General features: G+C 46.3%; 1 protein-coding gene across 1 annotated transcript in view; it reads right to left on the bottom strand.

Annotated features, from left to right (window-relative positions):
- The window catches only part of LOC125946027 (uncharacterized), an 88,301-nt gene extending 82,129 nt beyond the window's left edge, over window positions 1–6,172 (bottom strand). The window contains exon 1 of the mRNA XM_049668501.1: window positions 6,049–6,172. Within this exon, the coding sequence (XP_049524458.1) occupies window positions 6,049–6,115 (67 nt within the window). The 5' untranslated portion in view covers window positions 6,116–6,172. The remainder of the gene's footprint in view (window positions 1–6,048) is intronic.
- Window positions 6,173–13,080: the final 6,908 nt, after the last annotated feature.

The following is a 13,080-nucleotide window of genomic DNA, read 5'->3' as shown; positions in this document are numbered from 1 at the left end:
GGATGAGTCATCATCAACCCCCCCCCCTCCCCCCTTCGACAACACTGAGACGGCGGTCGAAGGTACGAGAAAAGACGCGAAGCTTCCCAAGCTTTGGCCATGCTACGAGATCACGACACCGATAAGAATGTTCGAGAACGCCTGTGGAAGCTACATAACCGCCGTGCGAGAATAGTTCAGGGGAATTCAGGAATTCAGGGAGTTCGAGAGTTCAGTCCGCACCGGTGAAGTGATATAACGTGAAGACCGAGCGTCTGCGGAAGAAGGGGATTCCCCGGCAAGCTAGTCGACGTGTTCATCGAGCGTCTGCATTTCCAGAAGAAGTTCTTTCTTCGAGATTTGCCCCCAAGCTACGCCGAGATCGTCTGACTCCAAGACTAACCAGCACGGTGAATACGATTGGGCACTTAGTCTTCCTATTTTGTACTTTACGTGTTGGACTCTTAGTGCTTGTCGTTAATTATCTTCTTTTGTTTGTTAATACCCATCTGATTTGTATTGTGTTGTATCTAGCCTAAGTGTGCAAGTGTGTGTGTAACTGCCTTGTGTGAAGAATATATTTTGTTGTGTTTTGACAACTCTGGGCTCTGACTCGGTCTTTGGACAGCAACCGGCGTTCGCTGGCGCACCAGAGGGCCCACTCTTAATTGTCCTTGCTTTCGTGGGATTATTTTCGGAAGCTGATAAGTCGGCTTTGGAATTTAGTCCGGCGTCTGCGCCTCGTACTACGGGGTCTGTGACAGCTTTATGTATTTATTGCAGATCTGATGGTGTGTTCTTTTGTGTTCCTTGAATGGCGACGACGACGTTCTTAGCTTGAGATTTCGCAGTTTGCAGTCGAGCAATATCTACTAGATGATTGGATTCAAACTGCCACTTGCGGTGAAGCGCGCGCACAGATGTCCCAGCCGGCGCACCATACACGGCAAAACTGAACGAGCAAACGCCGGCCTTCACAGAATTTCTGTGGTGTTGTATTTATTTATTCTTACGCCCAGTGAACTTTGTTGGAACTTATCAGCGCTATCTGGTGGACGCACAATGAGAATTGTGTTAAATACGCATTACATGTGATGGGCTGGACATGTCGAGTGCTCAGCGGCAGTTCATCCTTCGACAGAAAAGCTTTTTTAAAAAGGGACTTGTGTGATGAGTAAGGGGCATGAAAAGAAGTGCCCTTGATTGTGAGATGAAAAGATGAAGAGAAAGTGTGCGACAGTCCACGGTGTTACAAAAGATGACGACGTCGAAGAACAGCAAGCAAGAAAACCCGTGGTGCTAGTAAGGAAAATAAAGCAAAAACGATGCCATCTGGAAAACCCATGGACTTGCCAAGAGCCAATCATTGCTAAACACGGAGCTCCGAAAATCACCAATCCGAAATGGACACAAAGGCCAGAGCAGAAGAAGAGCGGTGGGAATTGGTAGAACATGGCCTAATTCCAGGAAGTGACCCAGTAAGAAGGTTGGCTACCAGAAAGGGAAATGGAGACGGGCCATTGGGTTTCGGGCCCAAGCCACCAGGATTTCCCCCAAGACCCACCGCGGTGATTTGGCTGCTACGGTGTCGCGCTGCTAAGGACGGCCGCACTTCGATGTAGGCAAAATGCAAAATACTGCTGGCGCTCCCGTAATCAAGGGTAGATATAAGCATGAAATGGCTTCCGACAATGTACATTGGTGCCACGACGGAGGCCTGAAAGCTTACTGAGCAAAATGAAGCTGTTTGGAACTGAACCTCGTTGCAAGTCTCGTCTCATGCCAAACAACCATCCAAGCCGCGCCGGACGCTGCCGGCCTGGTCACGCAGCGTGGAAATCACGGACCACTGGCGTTGAAAAAAGCACAGGCAACCCTGTCTCATCGCCAAAAGATGACAATCAAGTGCATGGTGCACTGGATGTGCCTGTTGCACGTCGCTATTCTAAATGACGAATAAAAGATCAGCGTAAACGAAGTTACAGCTTGAGTGATATTGTGATCAAACACTAGGAAAAAATCGGAAGTAATATTTTTTGTTGTAACTTGTTTAGGCAGTAAGTCGCGTATGTAATGTAGTCCTCTACAAGGAGTTGGGGGCCAGTGACCACCTTTTCTTATGTTTTGAATGGTTGTGGGGATGATATAGCTTTGCTCTCGCAACGATGCCCAGCTGTTCTCGCTGGTTCTCGTTTCGTCCTCGAGCCCATTCTCGTCTTGAGTGCCCGGATGACGGCTCTGAACTTTCGCTCAAGGTCTCTTGAAGGTCGCCAACAACGGGAGCTAGAAGCACTTCATGCTTAAAACGCCGTGCGCTGTGCAATCTTGGACAGGTGAAAGATCCCCTAGTGGTCAAATTAATCCGGAAGCAGCTGCATGCATTACGGCGTGCCTTATAATAAGATCATGGTTTCGGCATGTAAAACCACAAAATTCTAATTCTTGACCCGACCAGGCACCCTGCTAGCCAGTTCCTCTGCTTTGCGACTTCGTCAGAGCGCGCTGTTCTCCCCGAGGCCAATGGACGCCTGTGCCTGTAGACAGAGCGTGAGCTGTCGGCCTATGGACCCGGGTTGGGTCCTATCAGGACGTCCCTGTCTCCTCCGTCTTCCACCTGAAAGTACCGCTGAGGAGCCTGCGTCCTCTTGGCAAAGCTCCAATCATCAACTTTTCGATCCGCCACATCACTGGCTTGGTGCTAACAGCGCCGCTCATCTCGTCGTCTCGCCCGCCGCCTGTCAACGTCGATCTGCTGTTGCGTTATTCCATAACTCTACTTATTGTGTTGGCGATACTCTAATTTGAGTAATAATTATATCTTGCTCCTAACATTTCTTTAGGGTCTATTATATATTCATTGATGCAGGTTATCTTAAATGTGCCGTGTGTTGTCCTGCAACGAAGGGCTTTCTCCTTGATTTGGTTCTCTGGGGCACGGTGGTAAAATCGGAGAGGTGGCCAAACGGCGCCGCTCCGCAATTGCGCCGTGCATGTCGCTATGACTCTCGAGTTGCCACCGTTCTGCGTAAGGTGGCAGCAGGGGTAGTCTGGGCGCACTTCTCCGCTCCACCGTACCTGAAAGTACGCAGCCGGCGGGCGTCGCGAGCATTAAAACTGTATTTTTACGTCTCCGACTTTTGAGAGAGCTTCGCGTTGTAGTGGTGTACACCAGGGAGGCCTGCAATACCACTGAATAACTACCGTCGCTTAAAACGGACTTATCGCGCGGATTTACGCATGCAGCGTGACTTAAGACGTATCGTGTATTCCTTGTTTATTCGATTGTTGTATTTACTTATTTTGCAGGATACAGATTGGTTCTGAGAAGTATACGGTGACTAATGCGTCATTGCCAAATGAATCACACTTGAAACGTATGGCTGTTTTATATGTTCACGATCGACTACATTTGTTGCTTCGTCCTCATTTTAATATTAGGAAACACCGCTGTATGAGCATATACGAAAATGCAGCAACAGTGTTTACTGTCTTTCCAAAACTACTGTACGCGTGTTAACCAATATATATATATATATATATATATATATATATATGTATATATATACAGGGTGTTTCAGCGAACACTTTCAAAAATCCTTAAAGGTTGCCTGCGGCAGATAGCACAATTCTAGTTCATGAGCTGGTCGACTCGAAGAGGTGGACATTACTTGCACAAGAAATTGACATGCAGATTCGAATAGTTAACAAAAATTCACTAATTAAGTTTTTAATAAGTGCCTGATGGCCCATATTGCAATTTACAAATTGTAGCCGTGGAGTTCGCAAGGCAGATCCACTTGGAACGAATTCTCGGGATGACACCAGTTTCGAGATATTAATTTCCGAACTTTGCGGAGAAATGCATTGGCGTTCCAGTTAGGTTCTTAACAAAACGTTGCTTTATGCATTGAAGCACAAAATTAACTGGAACGCCAATGCATTTCTCCGCAAAGTTCGGGAATTAATATCACGAAACTGGTGTCATCCCGAGAATTCGTTCTAAGTGGATCCGTCTTGCGAACTCCACGACTACAATTTGTAAATTGCAATATGGGCCATCAGGCAATTAGTTAGAAACTTAATTAGTGAATTTTTCTTAATTAGTCGTTTATGAATTTTAGTTGTTTGTGCAAGTAATGTCCGCCTCTTCGAGTGGACCACCTCATTAACTAGAATTGGGCTATCTGTGACAGGCAACCTTAAATAAATTTTGAAAGTGTTCGCTGAAACACCCTGTATATGAACGGGAAGAAAGGAAACCGAGGTGCCCGATTTTTATTAATCACATCATAACAAACCAACAAACAATGACACTAAGGAAAATATAGGGGAGATTACTTGTACTGCTTCATTGAATTAGAGAAATGATAAGTTAATGAAAATGAATAATGGACGAAGAATCAACTGGCCGCAGGTGGGGAACGAAACCACGTCTTCGCTATACGCGTGCGATGCTCTCACCATTGAGCTACCGCGGCGCCGTTTTCCCATCCCCTTTCTGGTGTAGTTATGCCTTACAAGTAGAACTAACTCTGGGAGTGTTAGCCAGCGCCACCACGCACAAACCAAGGCGGCGGATGTGGAACATCCTTTCTGCCGCAGGCGTCACGACGACGTGATCTTTTTGGATGAAGGCAACTGGTCATTATACCCAGATATGCTACCTGAAGGAATCAATGTTGCCGGGTTCGAGCCGTCGTTATGTAATGAACGAGATGAAAGGGAACCGAGGTGCCCGATTTTTATTAATGGTATCATAAGAAGCCAACAAACAATGACACCAAGGAAAACATAGGGGAAATTACTGGTAGTTACTATATATATATATATATATATATATATATATATTTGTTATTATTATTATTAATGAAAAACGTTGCGTCGAGAAATCGTCAGTTTCCAAGCACGTCACTGAGAGATTGAATCACTGGGAGGATCGGCTGATTTAAAAAGCAAAGTTCATCGACCCTTTCTGCACCACTGGTATACTCCTTGTAGAAGCTTCAGCGTGCACGATCTATCTGCAGTGTGCATCCCAAGTGAAGTGCAGTGTGCCGCGTTTACAACGGGCGTGTTTCACGACGTTTCTGGTCGTTGTTCCTCAGAGTGGCCGGTCAAGGTCGGCCGCGATCACGAAGGCGCGGCGGCGCCACTCTGTCTAGATAGAACGGCGTCTACTCCTGTCATTTGCCGTCTCCAGAATTTCGTAGGCGCGTGCACGTTTGCACTCGCCATCGACGCTGCTGGCGCAGACGCCTGAATGGCGCCTGAAGGGATCTGAACAATAACTAAACAATTGGTGACCGCTCAACAGTGAAATTTAAAAGTTACAAGGCGATCATAAATCAACTACGCCCATAAGACCAATGCTACCCACAATGACGTGACAACCCAATATTCTTTTACGTTGTACACTAGCCGGCAATATTTTTAATGCTTCTAGAAAAATACACGCGCGTTCCTTGCAATCGGCGCTATGTGTCAGTCTTGTCGAGATTACCCCCGCCGATTAGAAATTTACAAGCTCCATAGAGCATGATACCCTCATTTTTGTGGGAAAGGCCGACAGACAGCCTCTACAAGCTATTATAACATAAACAACGTTTTAAAGTCACAAAAAGTTGCGATAATAACCGACCGCATCGCAAGCGAAAGCTTGCGATGCGCGTCTTTGAGTCCATAAAACCCCTGTCACCCCCTGGCAACCACTGTAGAAACTCGAAAGGTTCGGCGACGCGCTTGCGGCGGTCGTTTGGCCACCTCTCTATTCTACCACCGTGATCTTGGGTTCTCCTTTAGGGACCCGTTTGAAACATTAGAAAAAGAAACTCCATCGCACTTTACAACGCCGTCATAGCCTACATTCCATTATCACGCAGAGACCCCTCGAATCCCAGCAATATAATACCGTAATCTTTTGTTCAAGAAAGCATCTACAGGTACCTAATTCTCTATCGACTGAATATAATTTGTGGCCGATCACTTAGAGTAGTGGTGATTTCTACAGTGAACTGTATTTTATCTGCGCTTGGGGAAGTTCGGTGCGTTCAAAATATAATATTGACTTACCATATTTGACTGCAAAGCATGGAGCCATGTTGAGAACCACGATAATTTGGACTGTATTCCACCTCATCCTCGCAATTAGCTCGTGAACTGAAAAACAGCGTCGCGTGAGACACTTCGTTGACTCATTTTATTGCATGAGACTCAATATAATTAGAGACGAACTGTTGGCACAGCTGCTATAGATAACGCCAGATGCAGTTGGGAAAAATGTCAGCACATTTTATTAAATGTTGACATTTTGATTTGAAGTTGCAAAGTAGTTTTACGTGACGTGCACTTTTAGTTCGCACACAGTGCAAGATGCAGACCGAGAGACGAGGGTACACGTGTGCGCTTAACGGCGCGCCACTTGCGAAGTAGCTAGCAACAAAAAAATAGGGTCAGATCCATACTTTCTACAGCGAAGCTGTTAAGCGCTCAGTCTTCAATGGTCGCGTCGGGCCATAGAAAAAACCTCTCATTGGCCGTATGCTGTATGTGCTAGTGAAAGCGCGTGAGGGCGAGGGATGCGCGCTTTCATGGAGAGCGAACGCACGGTGGAGAGCAAACACGACTTCCCATTGGAAGGGGAGCAGTGGCCGAGGAAGGCATCGAGGCACGCTAGACTGTGCGTGCCCGCTCTCCCACTGCGGCGTATGCGCGCAGCCCTGCCGGCCTCTACCGCCTGTGCCGCCGACTCTCTGGGCTATCGCCCGCCTCTCCTTTAACAGTGTCGACAACGGCGTTCAGCCGTTCCGTCACGTAGGCAGCGTTTGCACAGCGATTCTGTGAGGTCACAAACAACGCGCACAACTGTTGTCGACGGCGGCAGCGTTTTGCCCGCGTTCGCACCGAACGCGCGTGGCGTTGGGGACGTGTTTATGAGAACGTACCAACCTTTGCCGTACACCCTATGGCGGTGTACCGTAGCCACCATAAGGCCAAGGTCCCTGAGGTCACTAAAAAAAATGTGGTTGATCCCTCTTATATAGGAATCGGTATAGAACACGAAAGTGAAACGTGTCTTCACAGAAGTAGTGTAATGTTTATTGCACATTGATATATAATGTCTATTGGTGTTTTGTGGCTAAAGCGCCCTTAGGCGTTGATGCACCCACGCTGACGCCTGGTGGCACGTCTCCTCCATAACGACTACCAACGTCGATGACCATGAGCAACCGTCGTGCATATGGAAGCTGCACTACGCTGCACACGCTAGCACAACGCGAAAGACGAAGCACGTAACTGACACACTAATACAACGCGCAAGACAAAGCACGTAACTGAATCGTCACCGAGTCAAATCAGCGCGCACAGCGCGTCGTAATTGCAGCCTCCGCGATCAACTTCAGAAACATTTTCAGAGCTAATTGCGGAGGCCACGCTCCGCTGTGCTGAGTACGGTGAACGCCACCTAGGTGGCGTTGGTAGTGCTTCTTGATGCCAGCGTCCCTTCGAATGCTGGCATCGAGGCGTCGTAGTGCTGAGACCACCGAAGCGTTCACTGTCGGTGCGCGTTAGTGTCATAATGCAGTACTTCTCTTTTCTGCTCGTAGGCGGCGGCACCGCCCCGAGAAAGAGCGCGGGTACACGGAGGAGTGTTAGATATATAAGGCGCGTCTGTGTAGCTCTCTGCAAATGCGTTTGTGGCGCAATGGGTTAAACGCTCGGCGATCTATCGTCGCGGACCGAGAGGTCGTGCGTTCGATTTCCAAATTTTGCATGTTTGTGGAACTTTTTCTTCTGGTTTCTTTCTTTGTATTATGTTCGTGTACATTGTAAGCTGACGTATTTCCGTGACGGCAATACGTCAGTGAAGTCTTGGTGGACCCCGGCATAAAACACTTTCGTGTTAATAAATGGCTGAACGGCTGCACCTCGTCGCAGCAAGGTTCAAAGGTGATCTGCACCGCGGCGACATCTAACCTCGCACCCCGCGCAATCGAGGACGAGAGTTCAGGGGGCTCAGCTGTACCTCGGAGAATCGAGGGTTTTAGGTGCCGCGCACCGTGGATGGGTGCAGAAGGTGCAGAGAACCTTGGCTGAATCGAATACACCTATAATTCCCACCATAGTACAGCTTCGCTGGTCTTCCACCTCCACCCCAGTGGAAGGGCTGACAGTTTTTTTTTTTATTTACAGCGAAGCTGTTAAGAGGAGGCTTTAGCTCGGGTGCTTGTATCTAAATACGTGTAAAAGGATAATTCGTTTTTCTCGGCAACCACTGCACCAAACTTGACGATGTTTGTTGCATTTAAATAAAAACTAAAATGTTGTGACTGTTTGTTTCGAATTTTCAATTAAGGTCGTCAATATTTATTCAATATTGGCAAAAAAACGCAAATTAAAGAAGACGAAGCTCTCAAGTTTAGAACTTCTTAACTCCGCAAAGAAAATGATATCACAATTCTGTGAATTGCATATAATAGTACATCTAAAGCGGACAAACTGATAAGTTACACATGAATTTCAAGAACTGTAGTCATATAGCAAAACGGCTTTTGCAGACCCCTTGAACACAACCTAATAAATTCACGTGAGGTATAAATTGAATATTGAATTCGTGCGCTTTGAATTATCTAAAGGGTGCCGTTTACAGAACCGCCAATACTGTTCTTGATGCAGAGCTATTAATTTTTACATTGTCTGCTTGTATTTCATTTTCGAACTTTCGAATTTTCAAAACTCTTTTAACGAAATTCAGTACCTAAATTGTAATTCCGCTTCCAACAGCCACTAGAATTTAACTTTCTCTCTCAAGTGCAACAAATTTCATTAAAATCGGTCCAGGGTTTATCTCAGAAAAGCGTTTCTGCGCTTGACGTACAAGTCTTTGAATAGGCCGCGTTGGAGTTCTGCACGAGCTAAAGCTTCCTCTTAAGGGCAAGTTCCCTCGGGATGGTGTCCACGCGTAGAAAAAAAAAAACTATAATCATCGGCATTGGCTTGAGCGTCGTCGTCTTCTTCCGCAGCTGGCTCGTTGGCGCCTATTTGCGCTCGTGTCGTTGGATGCCGTGCCGAGCACGAGCGCGTGCTCGGCACGCGCAGATCGCGACCGCAGACCGAGCTGCGTGTACAACAATTTCGGCTCTATGTGCGTGGCGTTTTCCTGCTAGTTGTGCCTCAGCACAGGTGTCATAACGGATGACTAACATGACTGACAGGTCATGACATCAATAACATCACATTCTGGTCAGTTAAGTCACGATTAACGATAATAAAATCACGTATCGCGCGCACCCGCATTGGATGTGTGGGTATTTATTTATTTATTTTCAAGTACTGCAGCTATATGCAGGAATATTGCAGGAGTGGAGTACATAGGATACAAAAATGAAAGAAGTAGAACAGTTATATAACGCAAGTGCTTCTCCAAGATCAGACATCGCCATTTCATGAACGCAACACGGTAAATTATTCCAGCATTCAATAACTCTCGAAAAAATTGTATTTAAATATGTTAGTGTGCGGATAAAAAGGGGCTTTAGGTTAAGGTTGTGGCCACGTGCAGTTGGAAGAGCACTAGCATACACGATGTAGTTATCATTAGATAGTCGTGAAGACGAGTGAACAAATGAATGTAAATGTTTGAAAGAATCAATATCAAGTCTGGGTATGGTACGTGAGTGAGGTAACTTCAAAGAGGTCATTGCATATGAGGGTGAAACATCACGTTCATAGCGATGGTGAGTGAAACGAACAGCCTTCCTTAGCATAGATGCAATTTTATTCATGTCACGCACTTTATATGGATTCCATACGCATGAAGCGCACTCTGATATAGGGCGAATGAGTGTTTGGTACATTAGTAATTTAGTGGATTTTGGAGAGTTGGATTACGTTCGTCTTAAATAACCTAATATTTTTAGTGCTTTAGGTGTAACGTAATCAATCTGAGGTCACCACTGCATGTTGTTTTTGAACATAATGCCGGGGTATTTGTACGACTGTGTCCGCGTAACTGTTATGTTGTTGAAAGCGTACACATGCTGCGATGGAGAATAGCTCTATGTAAAGGACAATACTGCGATTTGTTGAAAGTTTATGCGCATCTGCCAATACCAGCACCATGAGCAAAACTGCCCGAAGGAATGCTGAAGTAAAGTGTGATCATTAGGAGAAGTAATTACCTGGTAAAGCACGCCGTCATCGGCATAGAGACGGACTTTGGCCCTAATGTTGCTGAGAAGGTCACATATAAACATCAAAAATAGCAGGGGTCCCAGAATAGAGCCTTGCGGAACACCAGGTGTTACCTTTATTGCCGAGGACGAATTGGAAATAAATGAAACGAATTGAGATTGCGAGTTGAGAAAGCTAGCTATTCAGTCGATCAATTGAGGAATATTTCAAATTACTTTTAGTTTACTTAGAAGCTTGTTGTGTATAAAGGTGTCGAAAGCCTTACAGAAAGTCACAGGCCTGCGCGGCACGCGGAGCACAGTCACAGCGTAAGCTGGTGGAGCGGCTCAAGAGTAGATCCAATTTGGGCACCATGCACAACAGGGTCTTCGCGGCAGTCTGTTCGCGTCGTTTTGACGAGAACGATCTGAACTGTCCGCCCGGCGTCGACGGCGAGCTGCGGCTTGGAATGCTCTCTGCACAGCAGTCTGCTGAGCCCGATCAAGCCTTACAAGTACAACTTACGGGTCGGGTGCGACGCGTTTGCGGGCACCTTAACTAGATGGCGCCACCATACTGGCGGAAGCTCGGCAGCTCGGGAGCGCGTTGATTTCGCGCCTCGTCTGCATCGCATATCGTCGTGTGCGCCTGCGGACGCAGCGTTTGCAGGCACCATATTGGCGGATGCTCGAGTCGTCTCCCCCTATGTTTGCCTTACGGTATTTTCCGCGGCCCGATAGCAAGCGCTTGCGTGGCTCAATGGTACAGTATCCGGCTCCCACGCAGCGGGCGCGGGCTCGATCCCATTGGGAGACGGGTACTCTTTGCGCGTTTCCGGCGATAGCGGTTACGCGGTGGATGCCGGCGGCTGCATCATCGCCACCCGAAACGGCTATTGGAATGAGCCCATAACCGCTTACGCTGTAAAAAAATCTATAAATAACGCTCCTTCTTCTTTCTGGGGTTTTAAGTGCCAAAACCAGTTCTGATTATTAGGCACGCCGTAGTGGACGGCTCCGGGTTAATTTTGACCACCTGGGGTTGTTTAACGTGCACTACAAGACAAGCACACGCGCGTTTTTGCATTCCTCCTCTATCGATATGGCCGCCGCGGCCGGGATTCGATCCCGCGTCTCGTGCTCAGCAGCTCAACGCCTTGTCTGACTGAGCCACCACGGCGGGTCTATAAATAACGCATCAATTTGATTACCAGTGTCTATATCGCTAGCATTGGTATGTGGAAATTCCACCAGTTGTGTTATTGTGCTGAAACCACGACGAAATCTGTGTTATTTGTTGGACAGATGGTCGTTCGATTCAAGATACTCAGTTATATGTTTATGAATGATATGCTCCATCAGCTTCCCGGAATTGGAGGTCAGCGATATAGGTCCATAGTTGGACAGAAGTTGTTTGTTTCCTGATTTATGCAGAGGCAGCGCGTTAGTTAACTTTCAGGTCTTGGGGACGGTATTTGAAGACAAGGATTTGTGAAAAACTATCACCAAATAACGTGAACACCAAAGAGCGTATTGCACCAAAAAGCTATTTGGAATACTATCGGGGCCAGTGCACTTCTTTGTGTGCAACTTGAGAATCAAGCCCAATTCTAGTTAATGAGCTGGTCTACTCGAAGAGGCGGACATAACTTGCACACAAAATTGCAATGCATAATCGACTAATTAACAAAAATTCACTAATTAAGTTTTTATCCAATTACCTGATGGCCCATATTGCAATTTACAAATTGTAGCCGTGGAGTTCGCAAGGCGGATCCACTTAGAATGAATTCTCGGGATGACGCCAGTTTCCACAAATTAATTATCGAACTTCACGGAGAAATGCATTGGCGTTCCAGTTACTTTTGGGCTTCAATGCATAAAGCGACGTTTTGTTAAGAAAGTAACTGGAAGGCCAATGCATTTCTCCGCAGAATTTGGGAATTAATATCTCGAAACTGGTGTCATCCCGAGAATTCATTCCAAGTGGATCCGCCTTGCGAACTCAACGGCTCCAATTTGTAAATTGCAATATGGGCCATCAGGTAATTAGTTAAAAACCTAATTAGTGAAATTTTGTTAATTAGTCGACTAGGCATTTCAATTTCTTCTGCAAGGAATGTCCACCTATTCGAGTAGACCAGCTCATGTACTAGAATTGTGCAATCTGCCACAGGCAACGTTTAAGAATTTTTGAAAGTGTTCGCTGACACATATTGTATGTAGAGAAATACTTACGGAAGTAAATCAGGTGACATCTATCACCGTTGCTCAATTGGTGGCGTGTATCATACTTCGGCAATGCGATTATAAACAATAGTTGTATTTGCGTAAAAGGTTATACTGTCACTCGGTTCAAAATATATTTAATAATGTGTAGCATTAGCAATATCTTTTTGTGTAAAACTAGAGGTAGACAGACAAATACCTTACAGCCCCAACTACTTAGAGATACCATCCATGGATAACGCAATTTGATAATGAGGGCACCCTAGTAATAGATTTCAAGAAGACTGGTGACGCAGGTAATTCATAATGCTGTGTCGCTTAATCACTTGTCGATCATGTGTTAACCAAAATCACACAGCTACAAGGTAAATGTCTGATATGCCCGCATTTACAACACAAGGAAAGTCTTAATAACACGGGTCTAGGAATACGAGATCAAGGATCGAACTAAACGACCCATGTACTCCTGTTGGTTGAGTAACCACTTGATGGGGGTTATGGGTGAGCGTAATATCGGAACGAGTCTCGGAGTTTTCCGAAGTTCCAAAGTTTTCGTTAACCCAGTCAATGCCAGGAGGAGGAGGAGGAGGAACAAACTTTTATTTAAACCAGCAGTTTAGTTGGCTGGGCCTAAGCCTCCCACGTAGGGACATCGAGGTCTTGCCTCTTCGCCGCCTCGCAGGCTTGCTGGGTAGCCCAGAGT

Source organism: Dermacentor silvarum, chromosome 5, assembly GCF_013339745.2.
Source record: "Dermacentor silvarum isolate Dsil-2018 chromosome 5, BIME_Dsil_1.4, whole genome shotgun sequence".
Classification (NCBI taxonomy): domain Eukaryota; kingdom Metazoa; phylum Arthropoda; class Arachnida; order Ixodida; family Ixodidae; genus Dermacentor; species Dermacentor silvarum.
The sequence above is the reverse complement of the archived record's forward strand: the minus strand, read 5'-3'. Positions and strand labels throughout refer to the sequence as shown.